This window comes from Oncorhynchus gorbuscha, linkage group LG03 (assembly GCF_021184085.1).
Source record: "Oncorhynchus gorbuscha isolate QuinsamMale2020 ecotype Even-year linkage group LG03, OgorEven_v1.0, whole genome shotgun sequence".
NCBI classification, from domain to species: domain Eukaryota; kingdom Metazoa; phylum Chordata; class Actinopteri; order Salmoniformes; family Salmonidae; genus Oncorhynchus; species Oncorhynchus gorbuscha.
Window position 1 is genome coordinate 82,794,641 of NC_060175.1, and position 27,768 is coordinate 82,822,408.

The window sequence follows — 27,768 nt, forward strand, 5'->3', positions numbered from 1 at the left end:
TCGCTACGCCATTTCCTGGTTGATGAAATTGTAATAGTTTGCCTAATTTCAGTTTACAGTTGAAGTTAGAAGTTCATTAAAACTAGTTAGAAGTTAGAAGTTGAAGTTAGAAGTCATTAAAACTAGTTTTTCAACCACTCCACAAATTTCTTGTTAACAAACTATAGTTTTGGCAAGTCGGTTAGGACATTAATTCGTTCGTGACACAAGTAATTTTCCCAACAATTGTTTACAGACAGATTATTTCACTTATATGTGAAATAATGTATCATAATTCCAGTGGATCAGAAGTTTACATACACTAAGTTGACAGTGCCTTTAAATAGCTTGGAAAATTCCAGAAAATTATGTCATGGCTTTAGAAGCTTCTGACAGGTTAATTGACATCATTTGAGTCAATTGGAGGTGTACCTGTGGATTTATTTCAAGGCCTACCTTCAAACTCAGTGTCTCTTTGCTTGACATCATGGCCAAATCGAAAGAAATCAGCCAAGACAAAAGACAAAAAAATTGTAGACCTCCACAAGTCTGGTTCATCCTTGGGAGCAATTTCCATACTCCTGAAGGTACCACGTTCATCTGTACAAACAATAGTATGCAAGTATAAACACCATGGGACCACGCAGCCGTCATACCGCTCAGGAAGGAGACGCTTTCTGTCTCCTAGAGATGTACATACTTTGGTACGAAAAGTGTGAATCAATCCCAGAACAACAGCAAAGGACCTTGTGAAGATGCTGGAGGAAACAGATACAAAAGTATCTATATCCACGGTAAAACGAGTCATATATCGACATAACCTGAAAGGCCGCTCAGCAAGGAAGAAGCCACTGCTCCACAAGGTTTGTAACTGCACATGGGGACAAAGATCGTACTTTTAGGAAAAATGTCCTCTGTTCTGATGAAACAAAAATATAACTGTTTGGACATAATGGCCATCGTTATGTTTGGAGGAAAAAGGGGGATGCTTGCAAGCCAAAGAACACTATCCCAACAGTGAAGCATGGGGGTAGCAGCATCATGTTCTGGGGCTGCTTTGCTGCAGGAGGGACTGGTGCACTTCACAAAATAGATGGCATCATGAGGCAGGAAAATGATGTGGCTGTATTGAAGCAACATCACAAGATATCAGTCAGGAAGTTAAAGCTTGGTCGCAAATGGGTCGTCCAAATTGACAATGACACCCAGCATACTTCCGAAGTTGTGGCAAAATGGCTTAAGGACAACAAAGTCAAGATATTGGAGTGGCCATCACAAAGCCATGACCTCAATCCTATAGAACATTTCTGGGCGCAACTGAAAAAGTGTGAAGTGAACTTATTCCATTTTCCAATATTTGCACCAACAGTTGTTGCCTTCTCACGAAGCTGCTTGCCTATTGTCCTGTAGCCCATCCCAGCCTACAATTTAATCTCTGATGTCCTTACATAGCTCTCTGGTCTTGGCCATTGTGGAGAGGTTGGAGTCTGTTTGATTGAGTGTGTGGACAGGTGTCTTTTATACAGGTAACGAGTTCAAACAGGTGCAGTTAATACAGATAATGAGTGGAGAACGGGGCTTCTTTAAAAAAACGAACAGGTCTGTTTTGGTTGGTAGGTGATCAAATACTTATGTCATGCAATAAAATGCTAATTAATTACTTAAAAATCATACAATGTTGTTTTCTGGATTTTTGTTTTAGATTCTGTCTCACAGTTGTGTACCTATGATAAAAATTACAGACGTCTACATGCTTTGTAAGTAGGAAAACCTGCAAAATCGGCAGTGTATCAAATACTTGTTCTGCCCACTGTATAAGCAATGTGCCTAATATTAGGGTTGAGAAATACTAAGTTGAGAAATAAATATAGTAGGCCTAACCTATAGAAAGCTGATGGGATCTTTGTCTTTTTTTCTAGCGGCCATCACCCTGTTTTCTCCCGCAATTACATAACCTATAGAAATGTTGTGCAACCTGAGCTCACGGGTTCTCATGTAATGTTTGATTAGATTTTCGATTACTTTTGCATTGATGTCAGAGTGGTTAGAGGGAGAATAGAGTGCTGAATACCAGGCAGTTAGCAAGTTTGGTAGGCTACTAATTACTAGCAGCAGCATCACAGCTTGGAGAAGCCTAATTACCGTGGCTAAACGGTCACGTGGTATTTGACTGCCTTCATGACTCGTGACCGCCGGTGTGGTGGTAATATGGTCACCGCAACAGTCTTTTTGTTCTGTATCTATGTTCTGTATCCCAGTTGTTCATTCTAAATATTCCATTGCCATATTGCCTGGCAATGTTCTTATCCCTTGCTTTCTAGCTAGCCAACTATGGCTAACTTACAGTCACATCAAACAGTGCAGCCAGAAAAACAGCAAAGTCGCTGCATTTGTTTAAGCTGTTTTCTAGAGACAATTATTTGGATACATCTATAACAATGAGCTAATGAAGTGCGATTTCGCCTGGCATAGAAAATTTGCTCACTCATCAGGACACTGTTGTTCAGAGGAGCTAGCCAACAACGCATCTAACACAATCACTTCAAACTGAAGCTGGAAAGACTGCAAGCTAGAAGCACTTAGTTTCGTTTACCTTTGTATATTTTCCTAAAAATGATGCCAGCTGATTCATGATTTCGACTGGTTGAGAAACGCTGCCTGCCTGTCTTGTTTCGTCCCGACACTGTCTTGTTTCGTCCTGACACTGTCTTGTTTCGTCCCGACACTGTCTTGTTTCGTCCCGACACTGTCTTGTTTCGTCCCGACACGTTCATTACTATGGGACAGCTGGAGATTGAATTTGAATATTGAAACAATGTTGCAAATGTCAGAGACACAGACAGCAAGGTTTATACAAATCTCCGCTGTTGAAACTAAATGTTAGTCTAAAAGAAATGTGAGATAATGTCCAGATGCTTTTTATAGTGGAGATCAAGTTTATAACTTCCCTGCCTGGGCTGATGAGACAGTGGATTGTGCAGTTAGATGGAACAGAGTAAATAGGCATTTTAACATTATAGATTTAGCCGGTGGTAACTTGTGGAATAGACACCGACTGGAATGCAGTTTTAACCAATCAGCATTCAGGGTTAGACCCACCCGTTGTACAAATGTGTATATACTCTATTCTAGTCATGGCTCATTCTATATAACTACTGCTATACACAACTACTCTATTCATATACTGTCCATACTGCCTATGCACATCATTATGTATGTGTGTTTACTTTATATGTATATACAGTGCCTTCAGAAAGTATTTAGAGCTCTTGACTTTTTCCACATTTTGTTACATTACAGCCTTATTTTAAAATATAACGGTTAGGTTAAGTAAAAAAATCCTCAGCAATCTACAAACAATACCCCATAATGACAAAGCGAATACTGGTTTATAGAAAATTTAGCAAATGTATTACAAATAAAAAACCGATACCTTATTTGAATTAGTACCATGATAGTCTGTGTGGTGTTCCAGACTACAGCCTATCAGGGTTCAATTCCATTTAAATTCTAGTCAATTCAGGAAGTACACTGAAATTCCAATTCTCCTCAGTGCTTTTTCATAGGGAAAAATTGGATTTTGGTTTACTTCCTGAATTTAGGTTACCGTAATTTAAATGGAATTGACCCCAACCCTTCAGGCTATTCTTTGTTATTTTCACCGCTCTTAAAGGATAGAAATACCAAATTAAAATGCAAACGCAGTATTGTTAAAAGGGTTGAATCCCCAGCTAGGACATGTTGGATCCTGTGAGCTGTTTTGAATGAGGAATGTCTTTTTATTTTCTTCTCATTATTGAGCAGGGTTAGTGTACACATAAAACTACTGGGTGTGCAGGCTTTTGCCCAGCCCTGCTTTAAAGGCTGGAACAAAACCCTGCATACCCTGTAGGTCTTCAGGAGGAGGCTTGGACACCTCCCTGGTGAAGGTCTATTTTCAGTCTTGGACATGCTAAATTGGTCTGTAGGAGTGTTGGGTGGATTGAAAGTGCTCCCTCGGGGGGAGAGAGAGGTTCCAGGCTGTGTGCACTCAGTGGAACAAGGTTCTGAGTGCACAGGCCTAGTTATAGTGGAGTAGCTTTAATCTCATTACAGCAATCTAGTCAATGACAGACCAGTATTGCGACTGGGATAGAGATTGAGGTATGGTTGAGGGGTGGAGTGGTTCACCTGTTCACCTTATAGCTCAGCGCTCATTAATGTGGGCTGGTTAACCTCGTAGAACACTGTTCTTTACAGCTGATTACTGGTAATAGTCAAGCTCCTTTACTGGAAGGCTAATTCAAATCTTGTTGGACTGTGGTTGATGCTTTACTCTGATGGTATCTCAGCTTTTCAAATGAAGCCCTCTCGTTAAAGGAATTCTGAGACTTGCTACATACCAAAGGCAGCACTAGGGTACTAGAAAAGCCCCTGACAACACCATCTTGAACCAGTGTCTCACTTGTCTCAGTAGCATTACAATATGTTACCCAGACAGTGGACTGGTGAGTCAGTCTGTACTGCAGCCTGGGATTCAATTAGGCCTACAGCATGACGCTCACAATTACATCTCACTGCCAATATCACTGCAAAAAGCCGACTGTGGTCAGGCTAGCATCTAATTTTAACCTCATTTACACTGTCCTCACATAGCCTCCGAACCCTCGTAAACCACACATGCATGACGTGTAAACTATTTTGGTGATCAGTCTGGTTTTTATGCCATGTTCTTATGCCATCTAAGTGACTCAAACATTATAACAAAATCAATGGGGTCTCCATGCTGACAGTTAGTACAGTATGCCCAGGTTTCATGGTAGAGTTAGTACAGCAAGTCCAGGTTTGATGGTTTCTTGAACTTACCCCTCTCTCATTCCTTTGTATGAAGGTTCACCAAGAACCTGTCTCCAGACAAGATAAACCTGAGCACACTGAAGGGCGAGGGTCAGCTGTCCAACCTGGAGCTGGATGAGGAGGTGCTGCAGAACATGCTGGACCTGCCTACCTGGTTGGCTGTCACCCGGGTCTACTGCAACAAGGCTGCAATCAGGGTGAGACAACTGTGTTATTCTTTTTATTTTCTCTGCAACTCCCCAACGGGCTCGGGAGGCGAAGGTCCAGTCATGCGTACTCCGAAACATGACCCGCCAAACCATGCTTCTTAACCTGGTAGCCAGCCGCACCAATGTGTCGGAGGAAACACCGTTCAACTGGCGACAGAGGTCAGCCTGCAGGCGCCCGGCCCTCCACAAGAGTCGTAGAGCGCGATAAGCCAAGTAAAGCTCCCCGGCCAAACCCTCTCCTAACCCGGACAATGCTGGGCCAATTTTGCGCCACCCTATGGGACTCCCGATTACAGCCGGTTGTGATACAGCTTGGGATCGAACCCGGGTCTGTAGTGACACCTCAAGCACTGCGATACAGTGCCTTAGACCGTTTGTGTTATTCTTCTAATAAACCATGTCTTTCCCCGATGACAATGGCTGCGTACAGATAAGAAAGAGTGTTCCAGAATTATGTCACTGCATTAATTTAGTAGTTTAAGGTCAGTGTTCTTTCAGCAGCGGTGGAAAAGATAGTGTGGTGGACAGCGTGGTAGTGGATGTGGCCTGCACAGTCTCTGACCAAAGATTTTAAAGGCCCTCCTCTTTGCTGCAGACATTTTGCTGTTTCAAAGCACATTTCTGCAATTCTACACATTTTGCAATGGGGCGGAGAGAAAATGTCCCAGTTTTAAAGCTAGTTTCCTGTAATTCTACACATTTTGTCATGGTGCAGAGGGGATAAAAATCTGTTTTAAAGCAAATTTCCTGCAATTCTATACATTTTGCCATGGCTTATGCCGTGTTCTTGTGCTATCTGAGTGTCTCAAACATTATAACAAAATCAGTGGGGGCTCCATGCCATAAAAGTTTGGGAATTTTAGATTCTCTCTGATTCCTAGTTTTTATTGATGATTGTTAGTTCTCAAAGATGATCTTATTTTAAAAAAAATATTTAGCTCTTTTTTCATTTCTACATACTTTATATCTGGTTTTAGTTGTCTAAGTTTAACTGACAATGTTTTACCATCCCAATTTTTTTCATATTTCTTGGCGGCAACTATTTAGCAGCGAGGGCCCGCCACTGCTAAATGAATATAGGGGAAACACTTGGTCATATTTGCTGACCAATGGCAGATTAATATGAAAGCATTAAATCACGACCAGGCAAAACGTATGGTGAGCGGTTTGACAAGACCATGTCATTGGGGTTTCACAGTGTAGCCTTTAGCTACATCAATGAACGCCGCAGAGGGCATAGGCTACACACACAGGCAGCATGGCAGAGATAAGCAGCATTACTGTCTAATAACACTAAGATCAGTGGACACATCTCCAGGCCCACTGCTAGGCTCAGATAACAGCAAGAGAGCAGCATGAGGGGGAAGGACACAAAAGGCCAGAAGCTAGCACAGCACAGCACCACACCGAAGCCCTGAATGACCTGCTCAACCTGTTGTTTAGAAAGATGTGGACTGCAGATCAGATTTGAAATTAGCTGAGTTGTCTTTGTATGGCCCAGATCAGATGTCCCCTTATTATTGTTTTATCTTTAAGATGACTATTTTGAAGCCAGTCTAGGTCGGGTATAAGTCTACAAGGAGAAGCCTAAAAGCACAAGCCACTCTGTGTGTCTTGCACACAGTGAATGATAAACAGTCCAGTAGAACAGTGCTGAGGAAAGTGTTTGTGCCATCCTGACTGGTCCCCTGCTGTTTTGTCTCCCTCAGATACAATGGACAAAGTTGAAGACCAGCCCCATCTGCCTGGTATGAATTCTACCCTTTGTTCTATTCCTCCATGAGTTTCTGTCCCACTCGTTCTCCTTCTTTTTCTCCATTTTATTTATCCTGTAGTAAAATGTATTGGTTTACTATTGTAATACTACATCCACCCCTGCTGTGCTGAACTATGGTAACTATGCACACTTCTTCCAACCCCCGCAGTTCCTGGACAAGGTGGAGGTGGAGATGAGAACGTGTGAGGAGCCCCGTGCACCAAATGGCCCCTCCCCTATTGCCATCACTGCTGGCCAGAGGTAAGCCTTACCTTTTCTGTCTGTTTGGAACCTTTTTGAGGGGAATTTGTGATAGATCCATTTATTTTATACTATTATGTACTGTATATAACTGTTGCTCTGGACAGATATAATTCGGTCATATTCTCATCTGTCTATTGTTGTGTCTTGCTGCAGTGAGTATGGCTTCGCTGAGAAGGTGGTGGAGGGTATGTCTGTCATCATCAACTCCATCACCATCAAGGTGCAGTCCCGTGCCTTTCACGCCTCCTTCGAGCTCTGGCAGCTCCAGGGTAACAGTCTCAACCCCAAATGGCAGAAGACTGACCTCCGCTACACCCGCATCACTGACCCCAAGAGAGGAGAGGTATGCCCACAAAATTAGGTTTCATGTAGCGGTTAGTCCAGTATGTCCAGGTTTCATGATACAGTTAGTACAGTATGTCCAGGTTTCATGATACAGTTATTCCAGTATGTCTAGGTTTCATGATACAGTTAGTACAGTATGTCCAGGTTTCATGGTACAGTTAGTACAGTATGTCCGGGTTTCATGCTACAGTTAGTACAGTATGTCCAGGTTTCATGATACAGTTACTACAGTATGTCCAGGTTTCATGGTTCAGTTAGTACAGTATGTCCAGGTTTCATGCTACAGTTACTACAGTATGTCGAGGTTTCATGGTACAGTTATTCCAGTATGTCCAGGTTTCATGGTACAGTTAGTCCAGTATATCCAGGTTTCATGGTACAGTTAGTCCAGTATGTCCAGGTTTCATGCTACAGTTAGTACAGTATGTCCAGGTTTCATGCTACAGTTAGTACAGTATGTCCAGGTTTCATGCTACAGTTAGTACAGTATGGCCAGGTTTCATGCTACAGTTAGCTACAGTATGTCCAGGTTTCATGCTACAGTTAACTACAGTATGTCCAGGTTTCATGCTACAGTTAGTACAGTATGTCCAGGTTTCATGCTACAGTTAAGTACAGTATGTCCAGGTTTCATGCTACAGTTAGTACAGTATGTCCAGGTTTCATGCTACAGTTACTACAGTATGTCCAGGTTTCATGCTACAGTTAGTACAGTATGTCCAGGTTTCATGCTACAGTTACTACAGTATGTCCAGGTTTCATGCTACAGTTACTACAGTATGTTCAGGTTTCATGGTACAGTTAGTACAGTATGTCCAGGTTTCATGCTACAGTTAGTACAGTATGTCCAGGTTTCATGCTACAGTTAGTACAGTATGTCGAGGTTTCATGCTACAGTATGTCCAGTTTTCATGATACAGTTAGTACAGTATGTCGAGGTTTCATGGTACAGTATGTCCAGGTTTCATGGTACAGTTATTCCAGTATGTCCAGGTTTCATGCTACAGTTAGTACAGTATGTCCAGGTTTCATGGTACAGTTAGTACAGTATGTCCAGGTTTCATGGTACAGTTAGTACAGTATGTCCAGGTTTCATGGTACAGTATGTCCAGGTTTCATGGTACAGTATGTCCAGGTTTCATGGTACAGTTAGTACAGTATGTCCAGGTTTCATGGTACAGTTAGTACAGTATGTCCAGGTTTCATGGTACAGTATGTCCAGGTTTCATGGTACAGTATGTCCAGGTTTCATGGTACAGTATGTCCAGGTTTCATGGTACAGTTAGTACAGTATGTCCAGGTTTCATGGTACAGTATGTCCAGGTTTCATGCTACAGTTAGTACAGTATGTCCAGGTTTCATGCTACAGTTAGTACAGTATGTCCAGGTTTCATGCTACAGTTAGTACAGTATGTCCAGGTTTCATGCTACAGTTAGTACAGTATGTCCAGGTTTCATGCTACAGTTAGTACAGTATGTCCAGGTTTCATGCTACAGTTAGTACAGTATGTCCAGCCTACAGTCACTGTATTTGTTTTTCAGGCCAGCAATAAATATCACTTAATTAGGCAAATTGTTCAGCCTTTTATTGGTCATGATTTCCAGCCCCTCTATTTGAGATCAGAAAATGCGTCTGCGTTATCCTTAGAAATGACCTTGTTTACATGGTCTCCCTGTTTTCCTCGTAAAGAGACTTTTAGGCCAGTGTACTTGTAGCTCGTCCCATCCCATCCCATCCCTAATATGTATATACGTGTGTCTGTGTCTTTGTCTGTCTGTGTTATGTTTTGTGCAACTCCCCAGGTTTTGACGTTTAAGGAGATCAACTGGCAGAGTCTGCGTATAGAGGCTGATGCCATAGAGAGTGAAGACCAGGACCTGGGCAGTATCCCACTACGCCTCATTACCAACCAGGGACGCATCCGCATCGCCCTGAAGCGCAGGGTAAGACTGGGCCATGGGTAGGCCAGGGAGGGTGGGGTTTACTTGATGTGACGTTTCCCCAACAGTTTAACCACGTTACATTTTATTTTTCAAATGCAACTGTTCTCAAGGTGCTTCAGAGTAAATAAACACACAGTCATTGTATGAATGTAAAATAGCTTCTTCTGTAACATGATGACTAACTAGGTTTCTCCTCTGTCTTTAATCATATCCCAGGTGAAGGACTGTAATGTTCTGGCCTCGAAGCTGCTCTTCATTTTGGACGACCTGCTGTGGGTGCTGACGGACTCTCAGCTCAAAGCTGTCATCCACTACGCCAAGTCCCTGAGTGAGGCCATGGAGAAGTCTGCCCAGCAGAGGAAGAATATGGCTGCAGAGTCTCTACAGGTACCGTCCTCACGCCTTCCTTTCATATGTGTTAACACCAGCACAGAGTCTGCAGCCTGCACTTATTTTGTGCTACAGTTCTATTTCAAATGTAGCTATATTCAGTGGCGACCCGTCATTCAGGGTAGGTGGGGCAGAGCCTGAGCCCAATCTGTTTTGAGCCCTGCATATTTAGCTAAAACAAATAAAACATGTATTTATTCTCTGTGTGCCTGTTTTGGATGTTATTTTGGCATTCATTCGTGTCACATATCAGTTTGCAAACAATATAAAAAATACAAAATCATCCTTGAGTTAATAAAGCTGCATACGAACGTGGTATCTTTCTTGAATAAGGCAGCTCCAAAATGCAGGTGTTTCAGACGAGCTCAGTGTTTTCTGTGGTGGAGGGGCAGCCAGCGGAAAATACTGAGTGTAAGTGTCGATAGTCTTCTGTAGTTGCACCGTGATTGGTTCAGTGTTCTGTCACTCATGGGGACACTACGTCACCGTAGAATCTACAGGGAGAGCTAGGCAGTTAAAGCCCCCTTGGGTGTTGCCAAAGATTTACATTAGAAATCAAATCAAGTTTTATTAGTCGCAGACACATATTTAGCAGATGCTATTTCGGGTGTTGTGAAATGCTTGTGTTACTAACTCCAACAGTGCAGTAGTATCTAGCAATTCACAACAATACACACAATTTAAAAGTAAAAGAATGGCGTTAACAGTTAATGTTCATACAAATATTTACACGTTTAGTTTGCTGAAAATAAACGTAGTTGATAGTGAATGGACGTTTCTTTTTTTGCTAAGTTTACATAGGGCAGCAGCCTCCAAGGTGCAGGGTTGAGTAACCGTGTGGTAGCCAGCTAGTGATGGCTATTTAACAGTCTGATGTCCTTGAGACAGAACCTGTTTTTCAGTCTCCCGGTCCCAGCTTTGATGCACCTGTAGTGATGATAGCGGGGTGAACAGGCCGTGGCTCGGGTGGTTGATATCCTTTTTGGTCTTCCTGTGACATCAGGTGCTGTAGGTGTCCTGGAGGTCAGGCAGTGTGCCTCCGGTGATATGTTGGACAGACCACACCACCCACTGGAGAGCCCTGCGGTTGCGGGCGGTGCAGTTGCCGTATCAGGCGGTGATACAGCCCGACAGGATGCTCTCAATGGTGCATCTGTAAAAGATTCAGGGTCTTCGGGGCCGAGGACCTGGAAGCTTTTCACCTTCTCCACTGCGGTCCCATCGATGTGGATGGGGCGTGCTCTCTCTGCTGTCTCCTGAAGTCCACAATCAGCTCCTTTGTTTTGTTGACGGAGAGGTTATTTCCCTGCCACCACTACTCTCCCTGTAGGCTGTCTCATCACTGTTGGTAATCAGGCATACTACTGTTGTATCATCTGCAATCTTGATAATTGAGCAGTAGGCATGCGTGGCCACGCAGTCATGAGTGAACAGGGAGTACAGGAGGGGGCTGAGCACACACCCTTGTGGGGACCCTGTGTTGAGGATCAGCGTAGTGGAGGTCTTGCTTTCTACCTTCACCACCTGGGGGCAGCCCGACAGGGCGGGGTTCAGACCCAGGTCCCCAAGCTTAATGATGTGGAGGATACTGTGGTGTTGAATGCTGAGCGGTAATGAGTGAACATCATTCTTACATAGGTATTCCTCTTGTCCAGATGGGATAGGGCAGTGTAATTGGTGGTGATTGCATCGTCTGGGGCTGTATGCAAATTGAAGTGGGTCTAGGGCGGGAGTGGGCAATTCCAGTCCTCGAGGGCCTGATTGGTGTCACAGTTTTGCACCAACCTCAGCTAACACACCTGACTCCAATAATCACCTAATCATGATCTTCAATTTAGAATGACATTTGATTAATCAGCTGTGTTTGCTAGGGATGGAGAAAAAGTGTGACACCAATCAGGCACTCGAGGACTGGAGTTGCCCACACCTGGTCTAGGGTGTCAGGTAAGGTGGAAGTGATATGATCCTTAACTAGCCTCTTAAAGCACTTCATGATGACAGAAGTGAGTGCTACGCGGTGATAGTCATTTAGTTCAGTTACCTTTGCTTTCTTGCGTACAGGAACAATGAAGAACACCTTGAAGCAAGTGGGGGCATCAGATTGGGATAGGGAGAAAATGAATATTTCTGTAAACTGGTCTGCACATTCTCTGAGGGAGCGTCTATGGATGCCGTCTGGGCCAGCAGCCTTGTGAGGGTTAACATGCTTAAATAAATGTCTTACTCATGTCGGCCATGGAGAACGAGAGCCCACAGTCCTTGGAAGCTGGCCACGTCGGTGGCACTGTGTTATCCTCAAAGCGAGTGCAGAAGGTGTTTAGCTTGTCCAGGAGCAAGACACCGTGTCTGTGACTTGGCTGGTTATCCCTTCGTAATCCATGATTGTCTGGAATCCACCACCACTCTCACCTTACCAGGATCCATCTGGACACTCCCAGCAGAGATGATGTACCCCAGAAAGGGGATGGCGGAGCGATGGAACTCTCACTTTTCTGCCTTGATAAACAGCTGGTTGTCCAGGAGGCGTTGAAGAACCTGTCGGACATGGAGCACACGTTCTTGGGGGGAGCGAGAGAAGACGAGGATGTCATCAATGTCGATGAAGACGAACTGGTTCAACATGTCGCGGAGAACATCATTCACCAGAGCCTGGAACACAGCAGGGGCGTTGGTGAGGCCAAATGGCATGACCAAATACTCATAGTGGCCGCTGGCTGTGTTGAAGGCGGTCTTCTACTCATCCCCCTCCCGTATCCGCACCAGGTGGTAGGCGTTCCGTAGATCCAGATTGGAAAACACGGTGGCCCCCTGGAGCAGCTCGAGGCCGAGGAGATGAGTGTTAGCGGGTAGCGGTTCTTCACCGCTAGAGTCCCTGGTAGTCGATGCACGGGCACAGAGATGACGAAGGACATATAAATCCTGCAGCTAGGGAGTCCCCAATGTAGGTGTCCATAGCCTTAGTCTCCGGTCCCGACAGCGTGTACAGTCGTCCCCGGGGCGGAGTGGTGCTAGGTAGAAGGTCAATCCCGCAGTTATATAGTCGGTGCGGGGGATTCGAAGTGGCCCGGGCCTTGTTGAACACCTCCCGAAGGTCCTCGTACTCCATGGGAATGGTGGAGAGGTCCGGGGCACCTTCCGAGCCCCCAGGAAGACGTCCCGGGGCAGGTTGCGCTGACCTCAGACACTGGCCGTGGTAAAACGGACTCCAGCCCATGATTATAATCTTGAATAATCTTGCTGTGATTCCCTGACACCCATAGGTTGATGGGAGTGGTAATATGAGTGACCTGGCCTATAGAGTGCCTATCCAGCGCTCTAACTTCCATGGGAGTGGAGAGGGGCTGCTCGGAAGCCAGGGTAGCATCCAAAAAACTGTCATCGGCCCCAGAGTCAATGAGGACCTGGAGAGTTTTAGACTGGCTTCCCCACAGCAGAATGCCATGAACAGGGGTGCGAGCAAGGGAAGTGGGAAAGTTCTCCATATGACCCACCAAAGTACTCATTCCTACCAGTGAGCCTGATCTCTTTAAAGGACAAGAGGACACAAAATGACCAAGAGTCTTGCAACACAGACAATTCCTAATGTTGATCCTGTATTGCCGTTCCGCTGGCGATAGCCCAGCTCTACCTAGTTGCATAGGCTTGGGAAGCGGTGACTCAGCCGTCTCCGGCGACTCTGGGGGAAGGTCTGGAGACCTCGGGTTCTCTCGGCAACGGGACCATCAGAGACTTCCGGGACGACTCGGAGGCAAGGTTATAGTAGCTCCATAAGTTCTGTCAGTGAATGACAAACTGCCCATGCATTACCACATTTCAAACTCTAACTACTCTCAATACCAGCAGCCGCCTAAGGTAAAAGCCTGACTAATTTCCAAAATGTGTTGGGACCCATGGTCGGTATTGACCCCGTTCTGGGTCCGCCTGTTGAGTATGGCTGGTCTAGATATTATAATAGTCTTTGTGATAGTTAGAGATAATAAAGGTATGATTTTGTGTTACAGACTGCACCCCCATCCCCTGGTATCCACAATCTATGGACAGACCCTTCACCCCCTCCCAGCGTTGGTGTACCCAGTACCCTGGACCAGTACTTTGATCAACACGACGTCAAAGAGTCCTCCTACCACACCTTCATCTCTCGTCTAGACCTGCACATATGCAACGACAGCTCCTCAACAGACCCCGGTTAGTCCCACAGACTATCCCAGACACTTCAAAAATGTCAGTGCACAGAATTAGCCTATAACAAAGGTCAAATAGGGGGTACTTATATGTTCCCTGTTTCACACATGTACAAGTGTGTAACCTGTACAAGTGTGTGGTGCGAAATGGACATTTGTTTTTGCATATCCTACTCCCCCTGAGACACCCTCAGAGAGTATGACCTTTTCTGCCTGTAGAGATCCAATCTATACTTTCTGGTTGTCCTAATACTCTTTAATTAAAACAATTAGGATCTTGATGGTGGAATTTAGTTTAGTCAGAGGTGAACAAAGCTTTTGACCTCTGCCTTCTCATGTCACACAGATGAGCCTCCACCTCCAGGCTCCCAGGGTGCAATGCAGTTGACCTTCCGCAAGCTGGGTTTTGACTACTACCCCATCCACCGGCCCGGTGAGTGTACTTCAGTGTTTCCGCTGCAGTCATTTATATATTGTGCTGCGCTACGGCAAAGTAATATGAAACATGACAAAATATTTCTGCTGAGGCGCACTTGGAAGATGATAGAACAGTCCACATTTACTTCTCCTTTGCAAACAAAACGAGTAAGGAATATAAAAACCAGACAACCCCATAGTGGAATAGTTAACTGTTACAGGAATTAAATTGCTCTATGTTTTAATACCCAATTAAAATTAAACACTCTGTCAATTCATAAGGATTTGTAAGACCCTTATTCTATAATAATGGACAAAGTCCAGTCTTAAAGTCAATCAGCAGAGTTTATTCACGAGAGTACTGAATACCACAGGTTATAAACTGAAAATGACGTCATTAGTTTCAGCACCAACCCGTGCCATCTCCGTCCCAGTACAAAGGCTGTATCTCAAGCTTTCCCACATCCTTCTCCCTACCAATTTAATATAATTTACGAGCCAAGGTCTTCTCGTGTAGATAAGCATTCTAGCCAGTCTGAAGATATTGTTAATTAATTTCTACCAAGGAACAGACAGTCATTGTTCTAACTCTTGACCACATTCACACACATTATATTCAGTACTGGGATCAAGAAAGAAAACTCATACATATACAGCAACATAATAGTATTCTGATTAGTACATATACAGTAACATAATAGTATTTGGATTAGTACATATACAGTAACATAATAGTATTCTGATTAGCCAGTCCTGATTGAAATGTATACATAATTAGTCATCATTGATAAAAATTCCCTAAACATTAACCTATTTATCTTGTCAGCTTGTTGTTGTGTGTGCTATGTGAGAGAGAGATTCCTCTTGAGCATTCACGTTACGAGTGCCATAGGGAGCGAAACATGCATTCTGACAAGCAGTCAATGCACAAAAATGCAGCCATGGGGAAAACAACAGTTTTAATTAGAGGTCAACTGATTAATCGGCATAACAATCGGTTTTCATAACAATCGGTAATCAGCCTTTTTGGACGCAGATTATGGCCGATTACATTGGCCGATTAGGTCTGCATTTTGTGCAGGCTTAAACCGCCTAGGTGTTTTGAAACTCTTGTAAATCTCACTAGGATAAGGTAATGTTTGTAAACGTATGTTAATAAATCCACCCCACAAAAATAATATTTGTTTATATTTAGCCAATATTGATCAGAGTTACCTTGTCCTATGGATATCTACACAGATATCAAATTGACAAGGTGGTGTAAGACTACACGAAACACATACCTTATTTGAAGTGAATCTAGAAATATCCCATGGAATAAATGAATGAAGGAACCACTTTTCAGATTTTGCTGGAAGGTGTCATGGGAATTATGACTCACACTTTGGTAGTCAATTCTTACCATACCCATTATTAAAATAAGATTTCCTGCATATAGAAATGACAGTTTTTGTTTTCAACATTCATCACAGGTAACTTGTCTTGGATGTGTGCTGAGGGTAGTCTTCCCATTGGAAGGTGACACTTCACCCCAGTCTGAGGTCCTGCCTTTGAAAAATATCCCCACAGCGTGATGCTGACACCACCTAGCTTCACCGTAGGGATGGTGCCAGGATTCCTCCAGACGTGACTCTTGGCATTCAGGCCAAAGAGTATAATCTTGGTTTCATCAGACCAGATAATCTTGTTTCTCATGGTCTGAGAGTCCTTTAGGTGCCTTTTGGCAAACTCTTGGAGACCTTCAATGCTGCAGACATTTTTTGTTACCCTTCCCCAGATCTTTCCCTCGACACAATCCTGTCACAGAGCTCTACAGACAATTCCTTTGACCTCATGGCTTTGTTTTTGCTATGACATGCACTGTCACTGTGGAACCATATATATACAGGTGTGTTCCTTTCCAAATCATGTCCAATCATTTGAATTTACCACATGTGGACTTCAATCAAGTTGTAGAAACATCTCAAGGATGATCAATGGAAATAGGATGTACCTGAGCTCTGTTTTTTATTTGTAATACGTTTGCAAACATTTCTAAAAACCTGTTTTTGCTTTGTCATTATGCGGTATTGTGTGTAGATTGAGGATTTTTATTTTATTTAATCCATTTTAGAACAAAGCTGTAACGTAACAAAATGCTTCTCAGTCCTACTTCAAAAATGACCCCCCCCCCCTTCCCCGCAACCTTTTCGTCCCACTGCTACAACATTTTCCAGAGGAAACACTGGTGTACTTCCCCCTTTCTGTCAAGAGACTCGTGCTCCTATTTGTTATAATTCGAGTTCATGTTTATTCACTGCTGTCTAGATAGTGGTCCCACTGAAAGTTCAACCTCCATTCAGACTTCTAGTAAGCCTCATCGACATTCATTCATGCAAACTAATAGCCTGGATGGAGAAGGTTGCATGCCCATTGCTATTATTCTCAGTGGAATTCCTCAACTATAGAATGTATAAAGCACCACAATCCCTTCCAGAATTCTGCACTTCACTTCATCGGTACTACTGGTCTGTTACACAATTACAGAAAACCCATTTTAAGGGAGAGTGGATTGGTTTGCTTGCGCAATCATGCAAAATCCCAGATCAAATAGTAAAACAGAATCTTTGGAGAAGTTGATATGTATAACTGGTATGTTTTTTTAATATTTTGATTAGTATGAGAGATGGGATACTTTCAATAATAACCCTGGGGATGCACTGAACCCTATTGTATAACTCTAATGAATGACCTTTGCATGACATAACGTAGGGCTCCCGAGTGGCGCAGCGGTCTAAGGCACTGCATCTCAATGCTAGAGGCGTCACTACAGAGGCTGTATCACAACCGGCCGTGATTGGGAGTCCCATAGAACTTCGTACAATTGGCCCAGAATTGTCCGGGTTAGGGTTTGGCCGGGGTAGGCCGTCATTGTAAATAATAATTTGTTCTTAACTGACTTGCCTAGTTAAATAAAATAAAAATAACATTTGACCTGCAGCTGATGGCTGTCAGCACTGGGAGCGTCACTGTGGAGCAATGGAGGCCCGAGCCCAGTGGGCTTGCAGACTGCTGCAGGAGTTCCAGAGGAGGGTGGAGGCGTCAGGTATCCCTGGTCCACATTCTGAGATCCCCAACCAGGCCAAGGACTCCCCCGCCAAGAGGGCTCACGGTGAGATTCACTATCAGGTTATTTTACTGTAGTATGGATCTTATACACCAACAGACAGACCTGTACCTAGTGATGAGAATAGCTACCTTGTGTAAGTTAAGTTATTAATAAGGAAAGAGAGATGGCGTTGATAGATACTGAACAGGAATGTTTGATGTGGTCTTTTTGTCCTCACTGTGCCATTACCAGGCCCCAATTGTCTCTCTTTTGACACAGATGGACAGCCCAGCCCCCCTGACAGGGATCAGAGCTCCAGGAGGAACTCAACAGCACCTCCTCCCCCGGGGAATCCTCTGAAGAGGCTCCGCTCTAGCTGTGTGGTGGTACGAATGGACGACCTTGATATCCATCAGGTGAGACTGTGCTTGCTTTCGGTTTTTAGCCAGCTAGCAAGTAGCCTACAGGCACAAAAAGAGGTAATGTAAAACAAACCTAAACTTTCATTACATGTAGCTATTATTAATAAATATGCAGTTGGTTTTCTTTCAGATTAGTTTACAGTGGGGATGTTTTCAACATCATTCTTATTTGCCTTTACCACAAATGGGAAGACAACATAAATAACATCTCTGCTGTCGCCCCCTTGTGAATGTTGTTATTTCATGGACAGGCAAAGTATCATGTACCAAAAGGTGTGCGTTGCTCCAAAAAATTGTATTCCTCCCAAGTGCAAATCGACGTGCATGAACTGTGTGGACCGCTTAAGAGAGGAAATCCTTTTCACCTCGTCATGCTCGACCACCCTAAAGCATGTCAGCTGTGATGTAGAAAACCCCTGCTACCACAAATAAAGCTCAGTAGTTTCGTATTATCCAGCCATAGAAGAAAACTGATTTAAAATGCAGCATGACATGATTATGGGTATTTTTGGGTTGAGTTGAAAGTTGTTCCTTTCATACATTCGATGATGTATAGCAGGGGTCCCCAATTACATTCAGCCGTGCTCCAATATTTCCTTGAATGGTCGGGGGGCCGGAACATAGTTAGATCATTTGTACAATGCAAATTGACCGTAAGAAAGTAAAACACATATCGTATTTGACAAAAACAGAATTATTTCAAACCTTGATTACATTGAGATATGATCGCATATGCCTGTATTTATGCATGTGAATACTTGGGAACAGATTTCCTAAATTGAAATCACTTTGAGCTTGGGGGTCCCAAATAAAATCACCCCCGGGCTGAATTTGGTCCGTCTTACGGGAACCCTGGTGTATAGTTAGTACTGCATTGAGTAATTAAGATCCTCGTGAGTTCCGTTCACTCTGACAGTCAGAAAACTCATTACTTCACTCCTGCCGATTGTTACACTTTCGATGTGAGAAAAGCACTTTAGAGATCAATTTCATATGAATCATTATTGCCACCCCATCCCCTCACACAGGTGTCTACAGGGGGACGCCACAGCAAGAAGACCCAGTCCTTAATATCCTGTAACCGCAAGGCCCTGAACCTAGCAGACAATATACCAGCCATCCACCTGCAATTCACAGAGTATTACTTCCCTGACAACCCTGGTTTGCCTGGTATGAGCTGACCACATTGTGTGTTTATAGTAAACTGGTATTATCTTATTCCGTTTTTTTGTGGAACAAAACAAACCATTAGAATATTATCTTACAACAACTGAACAAATGCTCCTCTCTCCATCCCCCTCTCATTCCCCAGTACCCAACACTAACCTGTATGCCCAGCTGAACGGCCTACAGCTGTGCCTAGACCCAGCCAGTCTGCTGTGGGTCAACCTGTTCTCGCGGGGCCTGCTGCGTACCCTGGAGCAGGTCAAAGCCTTCTACCAACTCCAGGACGGCAGCAAGGCAGAGGAGCACGTGGACATCCGCATGGATGCAGCACAGATCAAAGTGAGATTGAATGAATGAAACCAGGCCAAGTTGTCAGGAGGAAGAGAGCTGCATCGTTGCAGGCTTGTGTCCCTTTTAGTATTGCAGCTCATTATACAACTTTTAAGTCATTGGAAATGTTGCAAACAGTTAGTGTTGCTCATGAAAATTGGTTGAAAATGTATGCCCTTCACCAATTTATGCTCTTCACCATTTTGTAATGTGGCTTGTGTCTTCATGATGAGCAGTTTTCTCTCTAGGGGCACATCATGTAAACGTTGGAGTTGGAGTTTATGTTATTGTTAGGTTAATGTATCAGGTCAGTAGATGACTGTTTCTGTGCCTCGCCCTGTCTGTCTGTCTGTCTGTCTGCAGTTGATTATTCCCCTGGAGTCATCCATCATGGACCACCAAGACAGGCCCCAGTCTCTGAACATCACTGTTCCCCAGACGGTCCTCAGCAACACCTGCCACTCCCCACACGGCACCCGGGCCGACCTCAACGCCACCTACAGCAGCTTCTCCACCTGCCACTTCTTCCAGTCCGCTCCCCCTTGCTCCTTCCCCCGAGACCAGAGCTCCTTTCTCCCCCTACCCTCTGCCTTCCTCCAGCACTCCCTGGAGATGGAGCCCCTGCCCTTTTCTGAGATGAGGCCCCTCCGGGCCAAGGACGTCTGGTCCCTAAGTCTCTCCCGCCTGTCCATGAGCTTCGAGGGGGCACGGAAAAGCAACAAGGGCAGAGCTCACCCCTTCGTGGAGCCTTTCACCATGTCTGTGTGGATATGTCGTCCATGTGCGTTTAAGGGCTGTTCCCTGGTCTCCTCTCCCAGTGAACCAGCTCCTGTAGATCCCAACCATGGATCCTTAGAGCAGGAGAACCAGCTCCCTTCCAACCCTGACCACCACAACCAGGACAGTAAAAAGGAGGCTCCAGTGGCCTCTATTCACTTCCTGGCCCAGGCCATCACACCGGTCAAAGTGTGGCTCAACCACTACCAGTATGTGGCCCTGCTACGGATGAAGGACACCCTGGCCAGGCTGGGGGGCGAGCTGGGCCGGGACACCAGGGACGCTAAGCAGGCCAGGGGCCAGGAGTCTGAGCCCCCTACGATGTGCCTAGCCCTCCTAATGGACTCAGTGGAGTTGGGGCTCCTGCTACCACCTGCAGCCATGGAGCCAGAGGAGGAGGAGGCCCACACCCCAGGATCTGAAAGCCCCAGCCTGACAGACTCCGACCTCTCCCCCACTCACCGTGCTACATCGCCAGGCCCTCTTGAGGACAGTGGGATAGGAAACGGTACTGCCACCGTCAACAGCTCTCCTCCCATTGAGCAGGAAGTGGATGGTGTGGTAGAGGAGGCCAGCGAGGCAGTAGAGGTCATGGAGGGGGAGACAACCCAGGAGGATGGTCCTGTCCCCTCTCCTCCCTTCTCCCCTGAACACCATCCCTCCCTCCTGTCTAGGGACCCCTCTACCTTCAGCCTGGAGGAAGAGCTGTCCAACGCCCTCACCGCCACCAAGGATGTCACCAAAGATGCCTTTAGTGCCTCCCTGGACCTGACTAAAGGGGCGTTCTCCATCACAAAAGATGCCTTCAGCTTCATGAGTCGTGGGTCAGGGATGAGCAAGCTGTTCACTACACAGGCCAAGTAGGTTTCCCAGCATGCTCTCCTGCTTTGCTGTTGTCATTACACCATATGGTTAAGGCCTATCAAGTCCATAGTGTCAACTGTATGGATGTGTGGTTTTACTGGTGTGAATGACCATAAAGGCTGTTTCCTGTTTTCGTAGGGAGCAGCGCCCCGAGGAGGGATGCCCTATGGCCAGTCTGCGGCTCCAGTCCATGAAGCTGTCTCTCTCACAGTATTCATTTGACAGCGCCATCCTGGACGGAAGCCTGCCCGACGACCACCTCTCAGTGGACAGCGACTCTAGTGACAACATTCTCATGGATGGTAACTCCTCATCCAAACTCCACAACATAGATCAATATTTTATTGATTTCTTCGATCCCTGTTAGCTTTTGCAGAAGCAGCAGCTATTCTTCCTTGGGTCCAGACAAAAACATGACAAGTAACAAAACACTGACAGACAAGAACAGTCACACAAAGACAGAACATTTGAAAATAAACTGTATCTATCTCGCTAGTAACAGGGTTTCAAAACAATAGGCTGCTTAGTCTTGAATCCCACTGTCAAAGTCTGGCCATAAGTAAGAGTTTTCTTTGCCCCTGTGTGTTCTGTTCTGTGATTTCAGAGTCAGGAGTAGAGTCCATGATGCGACCCAACAGCACCCTTGGGCCCATGGACAGTGGAGGCAGCGCTGCCCCGGGGACAGAGGGAGGGTCATCAGCCGACCTGAGCAGCTCCCTGTCCCAGAGCATTGAGGACATCACACAGGACACAGTAAGTCCCATTTTACAGTAGAGGCATTGTCAGAAATAGGGCTGTTACGGTGACCGTATTACCACCACACTGGCAGTCACGAGTCATGACCGCAGTCAAATTCCACTTGACCGTTTAATCATGGTAACTAGGCTTCTCCAAAACTGCGTTCTGATGCTGCTGATGGTCATTAGTAGCCTATCAAACTTGCTAACTGCTAGTCACTAATGACCTGCTACTCAGCGATCTATTGTCCCTCTAGTCACTCTGCCATAAAAGAAAATGCAATCGAAAATCAAATCAAACAGTTCATGAGAGCCCATTACTATATTTATTTCTCAACTCTCCTAATATTAAGCACATTGCTTTGCTTTACAACAGGAGTATAGCCTACATGACTGGCATTAAAATGCACCGTGGGAAAAGCGTCCTCCATTCACTATTTATGTGCATAGATTACATTTTATTTCCCTGCCCCTGTGGTGACAGGCGCATGATAATGGTCCATTCTAAATCAAATCAAATTTCACACATATATTATTTAGTATATGTAAAGACAAGATTAAATTAAGAATAATCTGATGGGTGACCAGATTAGCCTATCACTTGTGAATGATGCCCAGCATCAAGAAACAGCATATGCCTTTTTTTGTGATTTTTTTAGTCGCACATGTCAGTAGCCTAGCCCATAGGCCTATATGTTTTGTTAAGGTTTGGCCAAGTAACTCCAAACGTAGTCTCTAGACCTAGGACCCCTGGAACATGGTTAGAGAGCACAGAGCCTCTAGGCCTAGGACCCCTGGAACATGGTTAGAGAGCACATAGCCTCTAGGCCTAGGACCCCTGGAACATGGTTAGAGAGCACAGAGCCTCTAGGCCTAGGAGCCCTGGAACATGGTTAGAGAGCACATAGCCTCTAGGCCTAGGACCCCTGGAACATGGTTAGAGAGCACATAGCCTCTAGGCCTAGGACCCCTGGAACATGGTTAGAGAGCACAGAGCCTCTAGGCCTAGGAGCCCTGGAACATGGTTAGAGAGCACAGAGCCTCTAGACCTAGGACCCCTGGAACATGGTTAGAGAGCACATAGCCTCTAGGCCTAGGAGCCCTGGAACATGGTTAGAGAGCACAGAGCCTCTAGGCCTAGGAGCCCTGGAACATGGTTAGAAAGCACAGAGCCTCTAGGCCTAGGAGCCCTAGAACATGGTTCGAGAGCACAGAGCCTCTAGGCCAAGGAGCCCTGGAACATGGTTAGAAAGCACAGAGCCTAGTGAAACGTGTTCCTATAAGCCCAGTCATTGCGTAATCGCATGTGAAAATAGAGTTTGGACTGGACATTTTTTAAAAGAGGATTCCAGCTTTCTTGTTCTGCTATATTTATTGCTCGCTTCTTAAAATTAAGCACATTAATCCGCTTTACAACCTGGCATACATAGGCGACGTGTAGCAAATTTTCACCATAAAAAGGAACCTTCATAATAAAGCATTCCAGACATCATCTCATTTACAGACTTATGTAAGATTTGATTTCACCTTTATTTAACCAGGTAGGCCAGTTGAGAACAAGTTCTCATTTATAACTGCGACCTGGCCAAGATAAAAGCAGTGCGACAAAAACAACAACACAGCTACACATGGGATAAACAAACGTACAGTCAATAACACAATAGAAAAATCTATGTATAGTGTGTGCAAATATAGTACGATTAGGGAGGTAAGGCAATAAATAGGCCATAGCGGCGAAATGTGCAGATGATGATGTGCAAGTAGAGATACTGGGGTGCAAAAGAGCAAAAAAAAATTAATAATAAATAACAATATGGGGATGAGGTAGTTTGGTTGGCTATTTACAGATGGGCTGTATACGGGTACAGTGATCGGTAAGCTGCTCTGACAGCTGATGCTTAAAGTTAGAGAGGGAGATATAAGTCTCAAGCTTGCAGTTCGTTCCAGTCATTTGCAGCAGAGAACTAGAAGGGAAGGTGGCCAAAGGAGGTGTTGGCTTTGGGGATGGCCAGTGAAATATACCTGCTGGAGCACATGCTATTGGTGGGTGTTGCTATGGTGACCAGTGAGCTGAGATAAAGCGGGGCTTTACCGAGCAAAGACTTATAGATGACCTGAAGCCAGTGGGTTTGGCGACAAATATGTAGTGAGGGCCAGCCAACGAGAGCATACAGGTCGCAGTGGTGGGTAGTATATGGGGCTTTGGTGACAAAATGGATGGCACTGTGATAGACTACATCCAATTTGCTGAGTAGAGTGTTGGAGGCTATTTTGTAAATGACATAGCCGAAGTCAAGGATAGTCAGTTTTACAAGGGTATGTTTGGCAGCATGAGTGAAGGAGGCTTTGTTTGTGAAATATGAAGCATATTCTAGATGTAATTTTGGATTGGAGATGCTTAATGTGAGTCTGGAAGGAGAGTTTACAATCTAACCAGACACCTAGGTATTTGTAGTTGTCCACATATTCTAAGTCAGAACCGTCTAGAGTAGTGATGCTAGTCGGGCTGGCGGGTGTGGGCAGCAATCAGTTGAAGAGCATGCATTTAGTTTTACTAGCATTTAAAAGCAGTTGGAGGCCACGGAAGGAGTGTTGTATGGCATTGAAGCTCGTTTGGAGGTTTGTTAACACAGTGTCCAAAGAAAGGCCAGATGTATACAGAATGGTGTCGTCTGCGTAGAGGTGGATCAGAGAATTACCAGCAGCAAGAGCGACATCATTGATGTATACAGAGAAAAGAGTTGGCCCGAGAATTGAACCCTGTGGCACCCACATAGAGACTGACAGAAGTCCAGACAACAGGCGCTCCAATTTGACACACTGAACTCTATCTGAGAAGTAGTTGGTGAACCAGGCGAGGCAATCATTTGAGAAATCAAGGCTATTGAGTCTGTCGATAAGAATGCAGTGATTGACAGAGTCGAAAGCCTTGGCCAGGTTGATGAAGACGGCTGCACAGTATTGTCTTTTATCGATGGAGGTTATGATATCGTTTAGGGCCTTGAGCGTGGCTGAGGTGCACCCATGACCAGCTCGGAAACCAGATTACATAGTGGAGAAGGTACGGTGGGATTCGAAATGGTTGATCTGTTTGTTAACTTGGCTTTTGAAGATTTTAGAAAGGCAGGGCAGGATGGATATAGGTCTATAACAGGTTGGGTCTAGAGTGTGTCCCCTTTGAAGAGGGGGATGACCACGGCAGCTTTCCAATCTTTGGGGGATCTCAGACGATATGAAAGAGCGGTTGAACAGGCTAGTAATAGGGGTTGAAACAATTTCATTTTAGAAAGAGAGGGTCCAGATTGTCTAGCCCAGCTGATTTGAAGGATCCAGATTTTGCAGCTCTTTCAGAACATCAGCTGTCTTGATTTGGGTGAAGGAGAAGCGGGGGGGACTTGAGCAAGTTTCTGCGGGGGGTGCAGTGCTGTTGTCTAGGATAGGTGTTAGAGGTCGACCGATTAATCGGAATTGCTGATTAATTAGGGCCGATTTCAAGTTATCATAACAATTGGACACCGATCATGGCCGATTACATTGCACTTCACGAGGAGACGACATGGCAGGCTGTCTACCTGTTATGCGAGTGCAGCAAGGAGCCAAGGTAAGGTGCTAGCTAGCATTAAACTTATCTTATAAAAAACAATCAATCTTAACATAATCACTAGTTAACTACACATGGTTGATGATATTACTAGTTTATCTAGCTTGTCATGCGTTGCATATAATCGATGCGATGCCTGTTAATTTATCATTGAATCATAGCCTACTTCGCCGAACGGTTGATTTAACAAGCGCATTTGCAAAAAAAGCACTGTCAATGTGCCAATGTGTACCTAACCATAAACATCAACGCCAATACACAAGTATATATTTTTAAACCTGCATATTTAGTTAATATTGCCTGCTATCATTAATTTATTTTAACTAGGGAAATTGTGTCACTTCTCTTGCGTTCTGTGCAACAGAGTTGGCGTATATGCAGCAGTTTGGGCCACCTGGCTCGTTGCGAACTGTGTGAAGACTATTTCTTCCTAACAAAGACAGTCAACTTCACCAAACGGGGGATGATTTAACAAAAGCGCATTTGCGAAAAAAGCACAATCGTTGCGCGAATGTATCTAACCATAAACATCAATGCCTTTCTTAAAATTAATACACAGAAGTATATACTTTTAAACCTGCATATTTAGTTAAAATAAATTCATGTTAGCAGGCAATATTAAACTTGGGAAATTGTGTCACTTCTCTTGCGTTCATTGCACGCAGTGTCAGGGTATATGCAACAGTTTGGGCCGCCTGGCTCGTTGCGAACTAATTTGCCAGAATTTTACGTAATTATGACACAATATTGAAGGTTGTACAATGTAACAGGAATATTTAGACTTATGGATGCCACCCATTCGATAAAATATGTAACGGTTCCGTATTTCACTCTAAGAATAAACGTTTTATTTTCGAAATGATAGTTTCCGGATTTTACCATATTAATGACCTAAGGCTCGTATTCCTGTGTGTTATTATGTTATAATTAAGTCTAGGATTTATATTCGATAGAGCAGTCTGACTGAGTGGTGGTAGGTAGCAGCAGACTTGTAAGCATTCATTGAAACAGCACTTTTGTGCATTTGCCAGCAGCTCTTCATGACTTCAAGCCTATCAACTCCCGTGATTAGGCTGGTATAACCAATGTGAAATGGCTAGCTAGTTAGCGGGGTGTGCGCTAATAGCGTTTCAAACGTCACTTGCTCTCTGACTTGGAGTAGTTCCACTTTCTCTGTGGAGCGATGGGTAACGATGCTTCGAGGGTGGCTGTTGTCTATGTATTCCTGGTTCGAGCCCAGGTAGGGGCGAGGAGAGAGACTGAAGCTATATGTTACACTGGCAATACTAAAGTGCCGATAAGAACATCCAATAGTCAAAGGTATATGAAGTTCAAATGGTATAGAGAGAAATAGTCCTATAATTACTATAATAACCTCAACCTAAAACTTCTTACCTGGGAATATTGAAGACTCATGTTAAAAGGAACCACCAGCTTTCATACATTTTCATGTTCTGAGCAAGGAACTTAAACGTTAGCTTTTTTATATGGCACATATTGCACCTTTACTTTCTTTTCCAACACTTTGTTTTTGCATTATTTACACCAAATGGAGCATATTTCATTATTTATCTGAGGCTAAATTGATTTGATTGATGTATTATGTTAAGTTAAAATAAAAGTGTTAATTCAGTATTGTTGTAATTGTCATTATTACAATAATTGGTATTGGCGTTGAAAAATCATAATCGGTCGACCTCTAGTAGGTTTAGCCAGGTGGAAAGCATAGCCAGTGTAGAAAAATTCTTATTGAAATGATCGTTTATCGTAGATTTATCGGTGGTAACAGTGTTTTCTAGCCTCAGTGCAGTGGGCAGCTGGGAGGGGGTGCTCTTATTCTCCATAGACTTTACAGTGTCCCAAAACTTTTGTAATTAGTGCTAGAGGATGCAAATTTCTGTTTGAAAAAGCTAGCCTTAGCTTTCCTAACTGACTGTGTATATTGGTTCCTAACTTCCCTGAAAAGTTGCATATCGCAGGGGCTATTCGATGCTAATGCAGTATGCCACAGGATGTTTTTGTGCTGGACAAGGGCAGTCAAGTCTGGGGTGAACCAGGGGCTATATCTGGTCTTAGTTCTACATTTTTTGAATGGGGCATGCTTATTTAAAATGGTGAGGAAAGTACTTTTAAAGAGCAACCAGGTATCCTCTACTGACAGGATGAGGTCAATATCCTTCCAGGTTACCCGGGGCAATTCGATTAGAAAGGCCTGCTCGCTGAAGTGTTTTAGGGTCAGTGATGAGGGGTGTTCGTTTGACAGCGGACCAATTACGGACGCAGGCAATGATGCAGTGATCGCTGGGATCCTGGTTGAAGACAGCAGAGGTGTATTTAGAGGGCAAGTTGGTCAGGATGATATCTATGAGGGTGCCCATTGTTACGGATTTAGGGTTGTACCTGGCAGGTTCCTTGATAATTTGTGTGAGATTGAGGGCACCGAGCTTAGATTGTAGGATGG

At 44.4% G+C, this 27,768-nt stretch overlaps 1 protein-coding gene across 2 annotated transcripts in view; it reads left to right on the top strand.

The window, feature by feature from the left end:
* The window catches only part of LOC124032051 (UHRF1-binding protein 1-like), a 56,810-nt gene that overhangs the window by 21,378 nt on the left and 7,664 nt on the right, over positions 1–27,768 (top strand). For both annotated transcript variants that reach the window (XR_006838200.1, XM_046344067.1), the window contains exons 2-16: positions 4,850–5,012; positions 6,734–6,772; positions 6,950–7,041; positions 7,198–7,387; positions 9,193–9,333; positions 9,550–9,720; positions 13,725–13,908; positions 14,251–14,337; positions 17,302–17,472; positions 17,689–17,825; positions 18,860–19,001; positions 19,144–19,337; positions 19,692–20,965; positions 21,108–21,271; positions 21,574–21,722. Coding sequence is in view for 1 of the 2 variants with exons in the window: in XM_046344067.1 (XP_046200023.1) it covers positions 4,850–5,012; positions 6,734–6,772; positions 6,950–7,041; positions 7,198–7,387; positions 9,193–9,333; positions 9,550–9,720; positions 13,725–13,908; positions 14,251–14,337; positions 17,302–17,472; positions 17,689–17,825; positions 18,860–19,001; positions 19,144–19,337; positions 19,692–20,965; positions 21,108–21,271; positions 21,574–21,722 (3,298 nt within the window). In the remaining variant the exon portion in view is untranslated. The remainder of the gene's footprint in view (positions 1–4,849; positions 5,013–6,733; positions 6,773–6,949; positions 7,042–7,197; positions 7,388–9,192; positions 9,334–9,549; positions 9,721–13,724; positions 13,909–14,250; positions 14,338–17,301; positions 17,473–17,688; positions 17,826–18,859; positions 19,002–19,143; positions 19,338–19,691; positions 20,966–21,107; positions 21,272–21,573; positions 21,723–27,768) is intronic.